The sequence below is a fragment of the Melopsittacus undulatus genome, chromosome 6 (assembly GCF_012275295.1).
Source record: "Melopsittacus undulatus isolate bMelUnd1 chromosome 6, bMelUnd1.mat.Z, whole genome shotgun sequence".
Classification (NCBI taxonomy): Eukaryota; Metazoa; Chordata; class Aves; order Psittaciformes; family Psittaculidae; genus Melopsittacus; species Melopsittacus undulatus.
The window spans coordinates 19900331-19920075 of NC_047532.1; the positions used below are offsets into that span (position 1 = coordinate 19900331).

Sequence of the window (19745 nt, forward strand, 5' to 3'; positions counted from 1 at the left end):
CACCATGAGAGGTTGCTGCTCACAGGTGGAGGAAGGAGCCACGCTGGCTCTTCTGGTCCTGCCTGTTGATGAGCAGTGTGCTGTAGGTGCCAAAGACAAAGTTTTGGAAAGAGCATTCAAAAGCAAGCAAAATAAGCACAATGAAATCTAAGCAGTTTGTCCTTTTGGTAAGAAACCTTTCTGCAGTGTTGAGGTTATGCAGGCTGAAGTGGCCTCATGGTCCCCACAATGGGGTCTGGATAGGCAGGGAGTTGCTGCAGGGCTGGTCATGGTGTGACTAGGACCTGTTAGCTGGACCCTTGCTGTAGCTGGGGGTAATGGTGTGCACAGCACGGTTGCAGCATGGCTGATGTGCCACACACTTGCATCCAGACTTGCCCAGTAGTAAACCCCTGGCATGGCAGCCTAGGAGCAGACCAGGGAAACCATAAGGATGGTCAGAACTGGGCCCTAGATCTCCAGTGAGCAGGTGTCTGTCTGGCACCAGTCTGGCATTTCACCAGCACACAGGACCATGGCTGTGCCTGTGGGGCACTGATGCTGTTAGCAGAAGCTGGGGGCCTCCAGTCTCACATGCCTGCTTACATGAAGGTGTGGGGCAGTCTGTGTTTTCCCAAGTTTCATGTACTCTGGTCAGCTGGAGAGGCTGGAGCATTCTGCATGCCTTGGTATTGCAAGAGGCAAGCCTGACCCAGGGCCTGACACAGCTCCCCGCAGTCAATACCAGAGCAAGGCAAGAGGAGAAGGGATTAGAGGCAGGGCATGTTTTACAATAATCCTGTAACGTGTGTTGCATTCCAGGCCTGGAGGAGCTGGTAGGCAAAGACACAGTGTGTGAAAGATGGTCTTTCCCAGAGTCCCATGGGCCAGGCAAGGGCCAGAGCATCCCTGCATCCCAGTCCTTCAGCTGGAGCTTTACGTGGGTACCAGTACAGCTGTCTAGTGCCTCAGAAAGGAGCAGTGTCCTCTTTTCTCTGCGTTTAAAAGACAGGAGCTCCATGTAGGAGCATAAAAGCTGATGTGTGTAGCTCTCCAGGGAGGGACGGAGGGTAAATCAGATTTTGTAGCCTTGGAGATTAAAACATTAACTGGTTTCGTCTTCATTGTCCTACCGAGCCAGCATGGCTACAAGGAGAGTGACTGCCTGCCACCTCCACCAGCAACAGCAGACTGGTTTATGGTAGCAATTGGCTTACCGGTGATTGGAAAGAGGTTTTGTTTTATGAGGTGTTCCTGGTGCCCTGTGCTGAGTGTGATGCACTATCCTGCTGAAAGGGGGGATACTGTGGTGCTGCTGCTGCTTGGCTGAGAAACTGGGGGTGGTGCAGCCTCTGCCCCATTGCACAGAGGGGTACCATGGCTTGGTTTTTGCTTCTCATGGGCTTGATATAAAGCAGCAAGGGATGCTGAACTGGGAGGTAGCAGATACTGTAGAGGAATTTGTATATTAATAACCTACAGTTCTTCACAGTCATTAATTAATTAAATCCCTCAGAACCCCAAGGCTACTAAGCAAGTTGATTTCACAGTTGGGATTAAAAGTCTCCTGCCACCCTTCCCCCATGCTGGCACAGTACTTCTGGCTCCATCCTGGCTATTCCTCTTTCCACTTGCAGGTTTCCTTGCTTGAACTCTTTGCCTGCAGCCCATGGATCGGATCTATGACAGTGGCTTCCTGAGAACTGGCTGGAAAATCTGCAGATAGCCTGCTTCTGTATAGGAAGCAACCCTTCATCTAGGCATAAACTTCTGTTTTGTGGCCCATGGGGGAGGGCAACTCTGATCACATCAAAGCATGAGCCAAGCCAGGGGCTATCTCACAGTGTCTGGTTTTCTCATTTGCCTGGGCCCCTCATATAGACTGGGACCAGCTTCTCCTTAAGTGCTTTGACATGGATTTTGGTGCTCACCAAAGCTCCAGAGGAAATGGACATCCTGAAGTCATAGTCTGGATTGCTGCACTGCAGTCTTCCCAGGCCTGCTCAATACCCATCAAGTTCTTAGCAGTGCCTTTCTGCGTGTCAGTAGGTCTGGAGGCAAGATGCTTGTATTTACTCTTCCCTTCCTTGTGTTAAATCTCATCTCAAAAGAGCTCATAATGATGCTGTATCATGTTTTCTTGGGGATCCTATCCACAGATAAATATGCAGGTCCCACTCAAGGCTGATAGATCAGCTTCACCACCTTCACTTTTCTTTGAGCCAGATACTCCAGCATTTTTGCACTGCACTCAATATACCTGAAAACCACCAGCTTCCATTAAGCTGTCTAGGACACGGTAGCCGAGCTGGTCTCTCTCCTACATGCAGTGTTTTGCACCCACAGTGGGTTTCGGCAGTGTGGAGATGTAACCTCAGTGCACTGTTGTGCCAGCACTGCTCATGCATGCATCCTGCAGATGCATTTTTAAACAAACTGTGGATATTTAGTGTATGGTCTTGTGCCAACTGGAGGAAAGCCTGCTCTCTGTGCTCCCCAGTGTTGTAACCTCTGTCAGCCTGGCTCTGATTGATGCTATTAATATTTTAGTGATCATTTAGGATCTCCGCCTTGGCTGAGCTCCTTGCTCAAGGAAGAGCTGTCCTGCGTGGATGTCTGTAGCTGCCAGAGGAGCACACTTGCTGCCTGCCTGTGTGTTTTGGAAGAGGCAGGTCTGCAAGTTAGCAGGGTTAGGACTAATGGGAGCACAAAGCCTTCAAAGAGCTAATTGCTAGCCTCCAGCAGGTACACATGGGCCCTTTCTGTAGGTGCGGTCTTTCAGCCTCCCTGAGACATTTCCTTCCATCCTTGCCTTTTGGCAAAGGGCCCAATGTCCCTCTGGATGCAGTCCCACAGGATGCATTTGACCAAGGTCCTTGCTGTGGAGGGGTGTCCACATGCCCCTGCTTAGACCTTCCACCTCCTGGAACTGGCCTCAGCTTAGCTGCCAAACCCAGAAGAACTCTGCATCTCTCCTGTGTTTTTTGTCTCCCTTTGCCATTGTACCATGTATGCTTTGGCCACATGAGGTTGTTCTACTGTAGCCTTGCCTGTGGGGTCAGTCAGTGCCGATCAGGAGGCCATTGACATCCTTTGTTGGTGCTCTGTTAGTGCATCATCTCCAGCTGCCTCTCAGGAGCTGCACGTGGATCCATCCTGCACCTCCCTACCTTGCATTCTGCTGTAAACAGTGAGCTGCAGAGCCATTCCTCTTGGTGCAAGAGTGCTCAGGTGACACTCTACTTGCCCAGCCCATGGGGCCCAGCTAAACCCAGCTGTGGGAACGGGGCTGATGTGCTGCAGGGATGGGGGCTCTGGCAGATCCAGGAGACAGTGAAGCCATGCGACTGAATCCCAGACTGTGTTTGCTCTGCCTAATTATCAAAAGTATGAGTTTGTTCTGCTAGGTGCACATTATGCCTTTATTGTGGTGTAATTATGCCAGCTGCCTATGTTTAGTGTCATAAAAAGGAATAAAATGCCCATTACCCGCCTAAAGAATTCTTCTTGTGGTTTTTTTTTATTTTTATTGCTCTGGAGTACACAGTGGGGATATCTTTGAGCAGCAATTCTCCATGTAAAATAGCTAGTGAAATACTGCGCTTCCAGAGAGCTCCTCCAGCCAGCAGCCTGCAAAGGCAGCTGCCACTGCTGCCTGCTGCCAGCCCGAGCTGGTGGTCAAGATGGTGAAGCCACCACGCTGCCACCACACCGCCTTGCCCTGCAGGAGCTTGGCTGCTTTCCAGCAGCATTCCCCTCCTGCCATCCAGGTCCCAAAGCTCCCTCCTGCCAGCACAGCGCCCGAGAGGTGCAGGGTGATTTCCAAACAGAGGAGAAAATGCAGCCTCGCTACCTGCTGGAGCTATTAAGAAGGACATGATGGTTATCTAGGTCTAGCCAAGCTATTATGATGTGTTAAGGGGTCCTGTGCCTGTAAGGTAGTTAAGAGAGCAACAAAGTGATGTGCAGGTGGGAGCCATGTGCTTCTTCACCCTGCCTCATCTGGAGTGCCGAAAACAAAAGCAGCATGAACCTGCCAATGTGGTGGTGCTCTTGCAACGGCAGGGATGCTAAGTCTCATCCCACAGCCAATCTGCAGCTCCTGTGATTTGGCTTCAGCCGCTTTGGGGTTTCTTGTGGCATCTGTATCTCTGGGGATGTGTTGCTGTGGTGGTGAGAGATGCCTTGAGGAGCCACATCCTCCAGGAGCTGAGGTTCTGTGCAAACATCAATTACCGAAACACATACCCTGCCAGGGAGGAGCAGCAGGAGGCTTGCTTTGTGTGTGTAAGCACTAGGGGCATTTTGGTGATGTTAAATAATTTCTGATAGAAGAAAAAAAAATACAGAAAACAGGATTTATCCAAACCCCACATCTTTAGAGGCTGTTAAAAGCTGCCTCTCTGCTTTTTCTTCTTCTAATAGTTTCAGTCTAATTGCAAACGGACTTTATTAGCCTCATTAGGAGCAGTTAGTGCTGGTTATAGATAGCTCTGAAATGTATGGTTTCAGTGGATGGTAAATCTGTTGGTTTAGTTGGCTTGTTTTTCAACCCAATGATGTTTTCAGCAGTTCCCTGGTCCCCGCAGCCCGTCTGTGCCACAGATACCTCTCACAACATCCCTTTTAATTCCCTCCGTTTATTTTGTACGTCAGGTGTTCCTTGAAGTGGCCTTCACAGCTCTCCACCCTTTTAGGCGACGACTACGTCAGGGGAAGATGGACTTGCACCTCCCCGCAGCTTCATTGCATATGCACACACCGTCTGCCCCGGCGGCACGATTGCCTTGGTGAAGAATCCAAGGGGCTGCTGATAGCAATCATTGATTAAGAGGGTAATTGTCCTGAAAATTCAGATTGATCAAAAGGCAGAAATGATAACTTGTGTAACTGTGTTTAAAACCACGTCCTGTCAATAGTGGAGACTGAGACGTGGCGAGCAGAAAGCAGGGAGAATTGGATATGCGAGCGGGTGAGTGTGCCTATGGTTTGGGGAGGAGGGGGAGCTATTCTTCCTTGGGGTCCGTAGCAGGATGTTTCTTGTCACTGACGCTGGGCTATTGGAGATTCAATCACTTTTATCTTCCCCTCTCTCTCAATCCAAATGCCTTTTCATATTAGAAAATTAGAATCAGCTCTGCTCATGCAAGATTTATTAGCTCTGCTGAGCAATACCACAGAAGAGTAAATGATGTCGCATTTCAGGGGCTTTTTACACATTATGACCAAACTTGCAACTTCTTAAATATTCTCCCATTGAGCCACTGCAGGGTGTGAAAGGGATGGGGAGCAGACTTCTCTCTGGAAATAGTTCTGCACCAGTCCGGCTGTCTCTTCTTTATTGTCAGAATGATTGGATTTGGTTGCTCATACAGGTCTTTTCTTTGGGCTCAGTTCTTGTGCTTATTGCTCTGGAAACCAAACTCTTAAGAATTGAGCTTGTTTATATCATTTCTTTCATAGTTCCTTTGTAGAAACACTTTTTGGTTCTAAAATGCAGATCTTTGGAGCTCTGCTGCTTGCTGGCACTCATTTACATCTGAAGAACACAAATCTCATTTCCTGCTTACATTTTTTCCCCTGTGTTTTGCATGGGGTGGCTGCTTTTTAAAATGCCTTCTGACCTTGTGTCATACACAGCTCATGTTTTGTATGGTCTTCAGGCAGTAGACGCTAAAGCTCTTTAAAGAGATGAATGAATTTGGGCTCATAACACTCTATGGATATTGTGGGAATACTGAGGCACAGGGAGGGGTTGGAAGATTTCCCTGTGAATCTGTATCAGAAATGAAAATAGAAATCAGGTCTCATCTCTCCTGTTCCTGGACTTACAGCCACAGGGCTTGTTTGTGAGGCTCTTCACTTTCAAATTGCTTTGCAGGTATTAAATCCATGCAGCATCCTTGCAGGCTGACTGCACAGGAGGGTCACTCAGCTGCAAGAGTTGGAATAGCAGGCTGTGGGGAGCCTCTGTTCTCCCCAGCTTGAGAATTAATGCATTTTAGGTTCACAGTTTTTCATTGATGGTACACAAATGATCTGATGATCCACCAATCACTGACAATGCGCTCCGCAGCACTCCACCCTTCTCGCAATGAGCATTGTGTAGGTAACACCTAAACAAAAAAAAAGTGGCTGTTTCAAAGTAAACACCATTTTCTGCTAGTTCTGGTTTGGAATATTCCCAAAAGGGAGCAAATTTTTCTCCAGCCATCATTATTTAGGAAGGTAGACAGCACCAAACAGGGATGCTGATACCCCTGTTTTCAGTGTCTCACACTAAAACCAGTATTAAACAGAGACTGGCATCAAGCTGTGGAAGGGAATAGTCCATTCATAGCTTCATCTGCTGTTATCATCGTGCAGTGGAGCCCAGCACCTGCAACTGAGCTTCTGCCAGTCTTTTGTCTGTTTGGGTCTGACTTTTCCTTCACGTGGCCAAGCTGCTGGGAGGATTGCAGTGCAGACAGGATGAAGGAAAGGTTGGGGCAGCCTCATGGTAAGATCCTCTCCTTTATCTATCAGCACAGCCAATATGTGACATCACCATGGCTCATCATTGTGGGCTCCAAATGCTTAGCATCTTCTGCTTGGCAGGTTTAAAGGGACTCTATTAGCAGGAAGTGCTAATTACATTTAAAACAGCACCATACTTGGACCTGTCCAAATGCCAGTCTAACTTGGCACAAAGTTTACCATTCATCTTAGCAAAAGGCATTTCTGAAGAGCTGCTTGCTGGCAGGGAGATTTCTCATCGAGTGTCGGTGCTTGGGAGGCAGAAACACTTGACAAGCAGAAGGACTTGACTTTTTCCCCTTCCATGTACAAGCACTATGTATTATTCAAGGTCTTCTTAAGTCAATGCTGGGTTATTAATCGGTTGCTTCTCTGCATGTTAAATTTGCCTACTAATTTCAAGGCTCTGGAAGAGGATTTCAGCTATGAGATTGCACAGTATTTTCCCTCCATGGCTCTCCATACATCCGTGCGTGCAATCTGGGGCTGCTGCACCCCTTTGCCTTGGGTTCAGGTGATGTGGTGCTGCCTGTGTGCTAGCCATATGGGGAGCTGAGCTCCAGGTTATTGCCTTAATGTTCCCATTTCCAGATAGTCACTGTTGGCGGGGGAAGCAGGCGTTGGCCGGAGCAGTAAAAGCCTTGCTGAACCTTGATGGGCCAGGCAAGACCCCAACAAACCACTTCCTAAGGATTTGGGGTACTGCAGTCCCAGGTGACACTAGGGAGAGATACAGCGGTGTGGCATTAGGCACTGCCCAGGAAGGGTTTGCTCATGAGATAGGTGTTACCCACCTCCCCTTGGCTCCTGCTCTGTTTGAAGGCTGATGTAAGGAGTTATTTGCAGCTGATTTGAAGACAGCCTTCATGTCTTGGGACTCTTGCTCCCCTGTCCCTCAGCCACACGCCCATGCTCTGGTCTCCTCTCCCTCCATGAGCACTGGCAGCGCTGCCCGCAGTAGGCAAGGCACGTGGGCCAGCAGCGCCTGCATGTTCCAGGAATCACGTCAGCTGTCATTACCTACATTACCTTGATTGGGAACAGTCAGTTATGTCACCGTCCATCATCATGTCTCTCCCAGGAGACGCTGAGGAAGGAGGAGAGGAGCAGGAATTATAAAGCGCTTCTGCGGTGCTCTGCCAATCCCACTGCTCAGTTGGCTGAACATCTGTCATCAGGCAGCTTGAAGACAAGGTGCTTTGTCTGATGGATCTTCCCTTTGTAACTCCACAGGGAGGGGCCTTCAGCAACACGGAGACTACCCTGAGGGAAGAGTACTGGGGACTTTGTGGAGTTCAACCTGAAGGGAATGATGCTGCTGCATGGAAAGCTATGGGGGGTGCCACAGGAGAACCTGCTGGGGCTATGGGCTGGGCTCTCCTGGCTGAGAGCTGCTTTGGAGCCACAGTTACCAGAACTGCCTCCAGTCTGAATGAGGCAGAGCTCAGACTTGCAGGTTCTCCCCATGTGTGACTGCAGAGGATTCCTGGCCATGTCTCAGGTGGGAATTCATCTTCCCTTTGGCAGGGAGCTCCAGATTCTCCCAATGAGAATGAAATTTGGCTTTTGACGAAGGAAACATCTTATTTCTAATGGAAAATGATCTGGAAAGTTTCCAGCTCTCTCTATCCCTATCAATTTGGGACTTTGGCTCTAATTCCAGCAGCAAGTCTCTGGCTCAGGTCCCCCTTGCAGACTGGGGGACAACACATGGCTGTGGCTGTGTCCATCTCTGTGGCAGAGCCCATGGTGCCAAGTGTGGTGGGGAGGACAGTTTGTCTGTCTAGCAGGCTCCTGTGGGTATATTTGTGCCTGAAGTCAAGATGGGTTTGAAAGGGTAAGAAGAAACAGGAGTTCCATGGCTGTGGCCAGAGGTGCTCCAGTGCTGCAAAGCCAGGTTTCCCAAGGCTTGTGTGACCATGTCTGTCAAGGCTGAAAGTGAGAACCATTCAAGAAGCACACATCACCTGGCAGGACACACTGGGAGGTGGGTAAGGCAGCAGTGCCTGCCTCCCTGGGTTTCTTGCTACATGCGTGTTGGTCCTGGCAGTGTTACTTTGGTAGAAACACTGCCTGTTAAGCACCGTGCTCACAATTGGGTTTCTGTTGGCTGGTGGGGAGCAAGAGTGGTTTGGCTGTGTTGCCTCTCTAGATAGCAGGCAGCTGGAGGGAAGGAAAGGCAGGGCATGAGAGGGCTGCACCCAGGGACTGAAGCAGGGAAGAGAAAGTTTCATGGCTGATTCTGTATGTTTGTCCTTGAGCAGTTCTGTCAAAGGCAGGGAAATGGATCAAAGGGAGATCTTAAAGCACAAAGAGGACCTGGCTGGTGCCAGCAGTGGCACACAGGTGCCGCGTGGGTATGTCCTGGGCTGCTAAACAGCCTGGTCTCAGCCAGGGCTGTGCGAGGCATCTTGTGCAGGTACAGCCACCAAGGTCTGACCTGTCATCTATCCTGTCACTTAAAGTACTTGCACTATGCAGAAGGGAGGCTTTATGTGAGCCAGGGACATCGCTGCTGTTATTCTTAGCTGAGTTTGAAGAGCTCTTGCTATCCTCAGCTTTAGGTACAGGCTTTGTTGTGCCAGATGGCCCAGGTGCATGGAAAAGATTGCAGTGGGTACACAGAGCAGAGGAGGGTTGTTCTGGAGGAAAGGTGGGTTTCCATGGTGGGGGGATAGCTAGTGAAGTGAGTAAATATGTGCTATAAACACGTTCAGAGCATCTCTGCGTGAAGAACCCAGCACAGCCTTTTTGAGTGAATAGAAAGAGAGCTTGGGTTCAGTTCATATGTCTGTTTTCATTTCTTTTCTTCTCCTGGTCAACTGTGGCTGTAGATAAGAGTTTTCTATTTGAAGTTCAGAAGGGAAGGGAAATCCATTGTTGGAAGAGGAGACTTTCTTTTTGCTTGATATCTATCTCCAGCGACACAGCAGAGAAGGAAAAGATTTGCTATGATAAAGGTAGCTTGGAAAAAAAAGGCACATTGAGTGTTGCTTTTCTCTGTACTTCAAAGCCTGGAGTAATATGGAGCAGTGTAAAAGAAGGGAGGAAAAAAAACAACCTAGCCCAGCCTCTGCATGGGGGCTGTGAATGCAGAGCCATAATAGAGCAACATCCTGGCCAGATATCCAGCGCTGTGCCCAAGCCCTTCACCTGGGCTTGGTGTGGTGTTACTCAGTGTGCACAGCACTGCCAGGACTCCACGGGGATGGGCTGCAGGGGGGGGGATGCTCATTGCAGGGGGAGCAGAGGAAACATTTGCAGGTGGTGCCTCCTATGGAAGGACAGAACCAAGGGAAGTCACATGCTGGAAGGAAAACGGGCAAGTCTGGAAGCAGCATGGGAAAAATGTGCCAATAAACACTTAATTATTAAAATAACTCAGCGGCTGCATGGAGTGTTCAATATGATGAGGCAGGGTGAAAAAACTGAACAGTTCTGGTGAGGGCTGTGAGTGGGAAATGGCTAAATATCTCCATGCATGTGCCTGTAGGAACGGGGGTTGGCATTCTTGGGTCCTGGCCTGTAGGATCCTCTTTCCCTGGGGCTCAGTTGTTTCCAAAGGAACCAGAGCGGGGAAATGCCTATGAGTGTCACCCCCATGGCTCAGAGCTTCAGCCTCCACAATCTCCAGTGGGATTTGGGTGACCCATCTGGGGATCTGAGCTTTGTGACATGGGCAGAGATGGGAGCTCCCTGCCAGGGGACAAGGCAGGGGACAGAGAGGCGCAGCCCAGGAGCTGGGGGGCTTGTGACATCCCTCTTGCAGTACATCTGTGTCCACAGAGGCTTCCCCATTCCTCTACCCCAAGGGTACCCTCCAGCCAGACTGATGGAATGGGGATGCCATCATTGTTTTCATGTTCATCCCCATTCCAAGCTCAACACATGGTCCTGGCTTCTGGAACAGCCCTTGCTGTGCCAGCCTGCTGCAGCTCTGCCAGTGAGTCTTGGGCACACTGAGCTGCTGGGGCACCCCTGGAGCAGAAACTGGCCAAGACCCCCTGTTCCCCTTCAAGAAACCAGTGCAAGTAAAGGAGAGAGCAGGCGGGTGCTGGAGGCTTTGCCTCTGCAGGAGGCTGGGGAGGAGCAGGATGAGAAACCAACAAACTCATTTCCAGCGCTGACCTGAGCAGAGGCTGTAAGTGAAAAGATTTCCAGCAAACCTGGCTGGTCAGGGTTGCTAACGAGCCTTGCCTTTGAGCAATGTTTTACATTCTTTAAAGATCGCAGGGAGCTCTTGGGGAGAATCTACTAAAGTAAATGGCAGAGTCAAGTGCACCGGCTCCTTTCTTTCCCTTTTCTTTTCCCTTTTTTTTTTTCCCTTTCCCCTTTCTTGGTTCTCTTTATTATGTGGAGTTGCTCAGGCTCTTTCTCTCACTTCTGTTTCTCCTTTTGTTCTCTCTTTGTCTATTTATCACACTGTGAAGGTTGAAAGAGATGTTATTAATCTGGGAGAATGAAGGCAGGATTAGTGGTATGAATCGGATTTTGAGAGCTGTAATGATGGAAAGACTCGCTCTGCTGGCGGGCTGCGTGAGTTTGATAAATGGGGAGCACTCCAAACTGACTCGCGCCTTCCTCCGCACTGCTCGCTTTGCCCGCTGGGGCGTGCCATGCTCTCAGATCTGCCAGCCATCCCACACCGCTCCTACCTGAACCAGAGCAAAAAGCCAAGGGTAAATCAGAGACAAATATCTCCCATTGCACTTAAAGAGATCATTTCTTTCAACATCTTTTTCAAACACAGTCCTGTCAAGTTCTTGGACAGCCTCGTGTGGAGGTAGGATCCTGCCTTGGAGCCGCGGCCATGCGTTATTGTCTCCTGGCATGGCTTTGCAGAGGAGTTAATGTGGATGCAGCAAAGCTTCCGTCCTGCGAGGCACAAAGAAGCAGGATCATCTCTGTAGGGCTGCACCCTGCTGTGTTTGCCTCCTGAGGAATGTGCTGCTCTTCAAAGCCCTGTGGGGCTGGGAGAAGGCAGGGGGTATCTCATCCAAAGTCGCTTTGGGGTCTTTACCATGGAATCTTCTGAATGAGGGGTTCTGCCCTTGCATAACATGAGTCAGGTCCCCTGTTACCAAGCTTAGGGGTGGTAAAGCAGGCTCTGGGAACATCCAAGCAGAGAATAGCACCTATCTATGGGGCAAGGAAGGACTGTCTGGAACAGCATCTTTAGTGAGTAGGGTCCTTTCCTGGGATCACCCCATTGCACGCTCACCCACTTAAGCCCTTCCTCATCCCACCCTTGGGTGTGTCGTGATCCATGTGGCACCCTGCAGAGCCAGAAGAGCTAGGGCCAGACAGGTATGGTACAGTAGATTGCACTTTGAAGCTGGTTCATGACCACAGAGCCCACTGCCCTGTTGACGTTGTGCCACCAGGCAGATATACATGGGACCTCTCCTCTTGTCCTAGAGCCCTTCAGTGTGGTCCTTACCCCATCCTATGCTATGATTTCTGCTATGGACATTTTGGACTCACTGTTTGCTGTCATAGCTAGGTTTAGATCTTGTATTCCAGCCTGGAAGCGTGCATTTGCTCAAGTGAGGTGTGGTTGCATGAAGGCCAAGTACAACATGTTGGGAAAGTTTGGGTGCTTCAGTCCCCCTCATCCCAGGGGATGTGGGCTGGACTTGGCCCTACAGCCCAACCAGGGGAGCACTGAGTGTATGGTGGTGGGTGCAGAACCACCCATCACTGCAAGGTTTGCATCTTACATGGGTTGAGTAGGGGTTTATTGCTCAGTAGAGGAGGGGAAACAGCGGTGTGCAAGAGGAACCCTGTTGCAATGGGGGAGTGAGGCCATGGGCAGCCCAGAGTTGTCAATGTCCCTTTAACTACAAGGTAATGGACTCCCCCGCGCTCGGGCTGAGCTCTCCTCCTGCCTTGGCAGGAGCGGTAATGATTGTCAAGGTAGAGCTAATGAGACGTGCACATCTTTAAAGGATCGTGGCTTCTGAGACAGAATTAAAAGACAAAAAATAGAAAAGAAGGGGGAAGGAGAGAAAGTCCAACCACACTGCCTTGGCCAGCAAGGTCCATCTGTCCTCCTTGCTTCTTGGCAAGATCACCCCTAAATGACTTGCAGCATCTCTTTGCTTGCTGCTGCAATTCCTGTTTGGCCCTGGGGGCTTTTCATCTCCCTGAGGGCACTCCAGAGCCTATCCACAGGCTCTGGTCCCCAGAATGAGGAAGCAGGGCACTGCTGGGTATGCAAGAGCATGGTGGGCAGCACCTTTGCTGGGCAAGCAGCAGGAGGGCAGCAGCTCAGCCACTCTACAACACTGCTGTGGGGACAGTGGAGCTGGAAAGCAGAACAGGAAGAAGCTGTGCAAGACAAAGGACACAGGAATGTCTGGTGCTGTATGAGTGGATGATGGTGCTGTCAGTGCTGGCCGGCTCATCTCTCTCTACATCACTTGCTCCCAGATCTGAGATGCTGTACTTGGCTCTTCCAAGCATGCATAAAGGTCCTGTCTGGCTGCCAGTGAGTTAATGATCCCCCACCAAATTGCTGTCCCACAGGGGGAAAGAAGAGGTGTCTCCCCTTTGGTGTTAGGGAATGTGCCATGGGCACTCTTGGTGTAGGAGAGGCTGACCCAGGATCTGGCCCTTTGGAAATAGCTGGTGGGGGAGCTGGGACGTTGTGTGTGGTGTGACTGCCTGCACACACATTCTCTTCCATTCTCACTATTTCAACTTCACAGGTTGAATTGGTTCAGAGCAGCCAAACTAAATGAGGAGAGATATGATCAGTCAAATATTTCTTAAATCCTGTCTTTAAGAGCTAAGTGCTTGGCTGGAACTTTAAGGCAGGTAATGAGGCTCTCTTCAGATCAGCTTGTGATGTGGAAACTGCTAGATTGACCAGGCTGCAACTGGAAGAAAGCTCTGTCACAGCCAGGGATGGTGCAGCACAGGATTCCCCATGCACCAGCCTGGCTCTCTGCACCAGGCTGCTGCCACCGCAGCTCCCTGCCACCTCAGCACATCTTCACCTTCATCCTGCAAGGGGTAAAATACATCTGGGAGCTAGGGGGAGCAGCCTGTTTGCACTAAACTGGGTAACATCCACCTGCATGGAGGGATGTGTATGTTGGTGCTTTGGAGTCCAGCCCCAGTTTGCTCCAGGCGTGTGGATGAGAGCTTGGGGTGCAGGTGATGACACAGAGGACTCCTGTCCCTCTAAAAGATCCTCATTGCCTTTCAGTTTTAAGCTGATGGATTTGTTTTGCTGCAAAAATCAGAGTGACTTCAGTGTCTCTGTGAAGTGGGTGCTCTCTTAGCTTCATCTCTAGCTGGTGCAAGGGGAGCAGGAAAACAGCACCATTCTTCCAGCAACCTGGTAAGGACACATCGGTAGGATTGGTCCTTCCGTTTCAAGGCACCGTCCTTCCCTCTGCAGTGCTTGTCTGCAGCAAGATGGCACCTTTGGCAGGCACTTGCCAGAGCAGTTGGTTTGCTGAAGGAAAAGTGGCAGCACAAGAGCAGCAGAAGAGAACAGAGCAATGCTTGGTGAGATGAAATGTACCAAGTGTCTCTCCCCAGCTCCAAAATACTCATTTCTCCTTTAGGATGGGACTGAGGGAGAACCTGGTCTTACCTGGCTGCTCTGCACCATGTTGCTAGTGCCAAACTCGTGGAATCATTGAATGGTTTGGGTTGGAAAGGACCTTAAATCTCATCCAATTCCAACCCCCTGCCATGGGCAGGTTGCTCAAAGCCCTGTCCAACCTGGCCTTGAGCACTGCCCGGGATTGAGAACAGCTTTGTTCCTTGTCATGCCATGCCCACCTGGCAGTGCCTTGCCATCCTGTTGTCTTCTGGGCCTCTCCCAGGCAGGAGTTTGGGATCCTCTGAGCTTTCTGCTTTGCATCCAGGTTTTTTAGGCCTTCTGTTGTTAATTATTGAGATGTAATAATGTGATTAGCGCACTATTAAAAAAATCGCTGATATGATTACCATGGATTTAATATCACATGATATATCATTACATTGTTACATGGTGACAGATGTAATTGAAATACACTTATTGGAGCCTGGGGTCGTGTTTCATTCAATCACAGCAACACCTCTGGGGGGCAGAGCAGAAATGGCTAAAAAAAACCCATAAAAAGGATCAGGATTGGAAATTGTAATGAAAACAAAGAAACTTGCAGCCTGTTCAGGTCTGGGGCAACTGCTACTTTGGCTTTTTCTCCATAGGAAGGTAGATACGTACAAGTCGGGAGAGCTGTACTGTGGATCAGCTGGAAGAGATAGGTCCTCCAAGTTGAAACTGCCTGCTCAGGGAATGAGCAAGAGGACTTGTGTTATGGGCCTGTCCCCAGAAGGCTTCCAGCCATCTTGCAGTGCATGAGCCTGGGTGCTGTGGACACTGTCCCACTGACCTGCTGGCCCTTCTTGGCTCCTTTTTAAAAGACAAGCAAGCCAGCCATCTGCTCTGTGCCTTCTGCACAGTGCTGCCCTTTTGGAAGTCAGGATTCACTGAGACTGTTTGGCTCAGACTGTGCTGCAGAGGGCAGGTAGGCAGCAATGAACTTGCCTGCAGGACTGTGGCGCTGGTTGTGTTTCTTTCCATGGCAGTGAGAAGAGGTGACATCTCTCTCAGCTGCGTTATCCCCAAGAGGATCTGCACATGGTCTCTGGGCAGCTGTGGTGAGGAGAAGAGCAGCTATCACACACCCTCTGCAGAGGCAGCCGGCTGAACCAGAGCCTGGGTAGGGAACAGGCTTGGCTCTCTCTGCTCATGGAGCTGGGGCAAGGCTTGGGTAGAGAAACATGCCTGCAGAAGAAGCACACAGACCCTTGCTGCTGGCACAAACCTGCTACTGGTCCTTCTCAGCATGGTGGTGAACACGGAGATCTCCTTTTCCTTCATCCCCTCCCCTTCCAGGGAAACAGCTGTCACCCACCCTTCCAGTTCCTCCCAAGGCAAGTGATGTGTTGGGTGTCGCCCTAGGCAGGATGGAGCTGTGGCAAGACCTCAGAGATACAGCATGATGTGCTTAATGCACATTAGTTGCTGTCATCACCAAGTGCTAAGTCTCCTTCTCCTGTAAAGGGGCAAGCAAGGGAATGTGGGCTCCCAGAGCTGTGATTGGGACTTGGGTATACCTGTCCCCAAACCTGCTGCAGGTCCCCAGGGTTATTTTATCCCAGCAAGACAGCATGTAGGTGACTTTGAAAATGAAGGTGCTGTATTTAATAAACAAAGGAAGGATGAAGAATTTGTGGATGGAGCAAAGGCGACTTTTCCAGCCAAGAGGCTAATGTCAGTGTGGTGAGCTTGAGACATCTGGATGTTTGCATAATGATGTGCCGGCATCTGGCCCTGCATCAGTAGCTTGGCATTCACACGTTCAGCGCAGCATCACCCCCTGCTCCGATGTGTCTGTCCCAGGAGCTGGGTTAGGAACCTTGCTGGTGCTTGAGGGGTAATTTCTATTTTAGGCTTTTGATTCTGTGTGCCCCCTGCTAAAAGTGTTCCCACCCCTTCTTCTGTGGAGCCAGCATGCCCATTGTAAGCCCTTGTTTTGCTGGGAGCTGTGGAAATTCATTTCCAGCCGGTGTGGGAGTGCTGTGGCTGGGAAGGCTCTGGCAAGCATCTTTCTTTCGAGGTTAAAAACATAATTTCAGTCTGACCTCTGAGTTTCGGAGCTTTTGTTGGTTTTATCCACCCCCAGATGGGTTTTGTGTGTGATTTTAAAATAGCCTTCTTCCCTTGGTTGAAGCTAGCTGATGCGTCCGCTTCCCATTCGAGGATTGTTGTGTTTTATTAATGCTGTTATTATTCCATTACTGTCATTGTGCTCTTTTATAGCAAATAGCTTAATTTAGTTGAGATACACAGATGCTGAGAGTTTAAGTGAAATCTTCAGCACTTGGTATGCTGGGCACTGAGCAGATATTCCCCAAGCACTGTGGTATAAACCTTTCACTTAAAAACAAATCAGCTGCTGGGGAGTGCTGGGTGGCAGGGCTTTGGGAGTGGGGACATGGGGTGGGAGACTACCTGTTTAGCATCCTAGGGAGGGCCTTGTAGTCAAACATGGCTATAAAGTGCTCAGGAATAAAGCTTCCACTGAGGGTTTCACCCCCAAGATGGGCTGTGGTGGGGACCTCTTCCCTACTAGTGCTGCAGGACAGAGGGAGCAACAGTACCACTGTTGCCAGGTTGCTTTGGGTTGGCTTTTTTAGGGGTGGAGGGGCAGATTGTGCTGTGTTTTCTTCAGCTGCCTGGCTTGTGTGAGAGGTGGGGAGTGCTCATAGTGTCATCCCAGGGTGGAAGATAGAGTGCCATTGAAGCCAAATTAATCTGGTTGAAGAACAGCACGGCTGCTGGAGAGCTGGACTGTGCTGTAAGTAGTTCTTGGGGTAGAGGAGAGGTGCTGAGAAGTAGCATTGATTGGTGCCCAGATGACTTAGGGGCCAAAGGTCCTGTTGTTGGGAATTACTTGGGTGCTTAAGCCTCCTGGGAAGCTGGTGCAATCTGGGCTCTGAAGTACCTTAGCTACTTTGGAAATTTTACCTCTTATTGTTGACAGATGTTCATCTGAAATGGATGCTTCTTGCTCAGCCCCTCTGGGCATACATTAATACTAGTGATAACAATTCCAGATTGTCTCATACACCTCTTTCTCTGCCTCTATCTCTTAAAAAATTACAAAGGTAAAGCCAAAACTCTGTTAGCATTGTGTTATTTTCATGTTACTGCACTTAACTCTTACCGCGTTGGCAAAACCTGCTCTTCTTGGTGGTGTCAGTGCCAAGATTACTTTGTGTGGGGCAGGGAAAGACAAGAAGAGAGTAAAGTAAAAATGAAGCAAGCAGGTGCCACACAGGTTGAGATGATGCAGATGGTGGTGTTGGCTCAAATGAAGGTGTCCTCTCCACTTGGCCGTGGTGGGAAGGGTGCTATGTCCTGGCCAGGAGGTCCTGTGCCTTCTCCCTCTCCCACCTGAGCTGTAGGACAACCTAGGCTTCTTGGGGAGGGCTCTCCCCTTCTCTTGAGCCCCTCAGGGACAGCCTCTTTGGGGTACAGCTGGCAAAGACTTGCTTCCTCCCCTTTTTTCTGTGCCTGAGCAAGGAGAGCAGCTCCCTATAGTGTGAGGATGTGTCAGGGAGGAGTGTGCTGGCCCACGCTGCCCATCCCCAGTGTGCACTCATAATAGCTTGGGGGTCCTTGGGAAGTTGTCAGGATCATTTTTTCTCCCTGCTTTGAGGCAGCTTTGTGGCTTTATCTGGCTTCCGAGGCAACCAGGGTAGCTAACAACATGCACAGAACATCCTCTGCGGAGGAGGCCCAGTGCCCAGTTTTGCTAGAGGTCTGCTTTACCACTTATGAGAAACGAGTTAACCTCCCTTTGATCTCAGTTCACGGCTAACCCTTTAACAAAGTCCGGGATGTGCGAGGAAATCAATACTCAAGGCATTGAATTTAACACCAGCCATCAACTCAAGCGTAACACACACACTGACTGACTGCGATTACAAGGAGCGGGCTGGTTTGAAGCTTGTTTGCCAGCTCTCTGGGGTGGTGCGGGGCGGCAGCGGGGAGGGCAGACGTGCTCACAGGGCTTGCTGTTGCTCAGGAAGGAGGAAGAGGGACCTGGTGTGCTCTGCCATGTCTTCCCAATCGGCTCTACCTCCTGGTGCTCCCTGTTTCTCTCCTTACACCTCTGATTTGGAACCCTGGGAGCTGTTCCCTGACACAGGAGCAGAGAGCTCGGATGCTATGCGCGGTTGCTGAATGCCGGTTTGTGTACACACGTAATTGCTCTTTGCTGGTGAGGAGCCTGGGGCAGGACTTGAGGCAGGGCAGGTTCTGCTGAGCTGGACAAACATGGGACCACAGGTTAAAAATCTGAGAAATGAAATGCTGCAGGTGGGAAAGGTCTGGCCAAGGAGGGAGATGTAATTGGATTAGTGGAGAACTAATAGGGACACCTTGTTCCATACCAGCTGCTCACTCTTTGCTGGCACATTGGCAGGAGGCAGCAGCAGTCCACAGCCAAGCACTTTCTAGTCAGCCCATGAACTTCCTTGCCACATCTCAGCCCTCCAGCCCTCTGCTGCAGATCCGCTTTCCTCTTGGGGCATTTGTTCTTGCTTGTTCTTATTTCCACCACCTCTAGCCAGAGCTGAGACAGCTCACGCAGGTTAGGGATAGTCTCATGGGGCAGCTGAGGGATGCTGAGAGGGATACTGCATGACCCCATGGCTCTGTCCTCGCACCGTGGCTACATGGGGGCCATCCCTCTGGTACCCACACTGCTGGGCATGTGCTCTTGGACCTGCTCCTCGCCATGGAGGTGCCTTTTGCTCTCCTGGGAGACATGAGTTTGAGGCCTTGAGGACCCAAAGCCCTTAATTTCTGTATCATCATCTCCTTTGTCATATTCTCAGCACCACAATGCAGTGCTGGTTACCCCCTTTCCAGTCCAGGTAGCCAGTCCTGCCCACCACTCCTGCTTAGCCATAGCTGCTGCAGTTCATTCCCCCATATCTCCTTTCATATCCTCTTCTCAGGACCTTGTCACATCCTCCTCTCAGGTCCCTTCATTCTCTGCTTTCCTGGCCTCTCTCCAAATCAATTCTCTCATGGCATGCTGCCTGGCCCCTTGGACCATCTCCTTCTGTTTGTTCTTCCATCAGAATTGGGGAGCCTCAATTTTGCTGCCCGCTGCCCCATGCTTACCTAGTGTTTGCATCCATCAGAGCTCTTATAGGCACCCCTGCTTTAACCTCCTCAGTCTTAACCCTGACCTGAATCAACAGTCATGAGGAAGAGCTGCTGCTTAGATGATCCAGTATAAACTGTACCTTTGATTAGACAGGTATCATCCCCAGGCACTGCTGCAGCAGCACCTTGTTAGCTTGACTTGGTGTTCCCTCGCTGCAGCCATGAGAGGCTCCAGCACAGGCAAGGGACGTGGCTGCTGCCCTCGTAATCTTTATTGATCTTTTCCCTGATGCCTCGCGCATTGTATTCTCTTGTCTTTCTCTTGCTCTTCCAGCTGCCTCTCCTCCGAGCGGCTTTGCATCTTGTGGGAATGCTGAGAAACTGTTTTATTCGATTCTTGTAACCCTCAGAGACAGCGACAGCTCTGTTGGGCAGGTGCTGTGCAAACATGAAGGTCTGGATTTTGCTCCTGAGAGTCTGCTGACTGGGAGAATGAGGTAAGAGGGAGCAGGAGACATGTTTCTGTGCCCCTCTGACCTGTCCTGTATGAGCCAATTCTCTG

The 19745-nt window shown here is 50.2% G+C and overlaps 1 protein-coding gene across 2 annotated transcripts in view; it reads left to right on the forward strand.

Moving 5' to 3' along the window:
• Positions 1 to 19745, forward strand: part of ERI3 (ERI1 exoribonuclease family member 3) — a 129266-nt gene that overhangs the window by 61419 nt on the left and 48102 nt on the right. The window contains exon 7 of one of the 2 annotated variants that reach the window (XM_034063609.1): positions 1617 to 3397. The exons of the other annotated variant lie outside the window; for it this stretch is intronic. Within the exon in view, the coding sequence (XP_033919500.1) occupies positions 1617 to 1679 (63 nt within the window). The 3' untranslated portion in view covers positions 1680 to 3397. Of the gene's footprint in view, positions 1 to 1616; positions 3398 to 19745 lie in introns of those variants that run through there. 2 annotated transcript variants of the gene reach the window in all.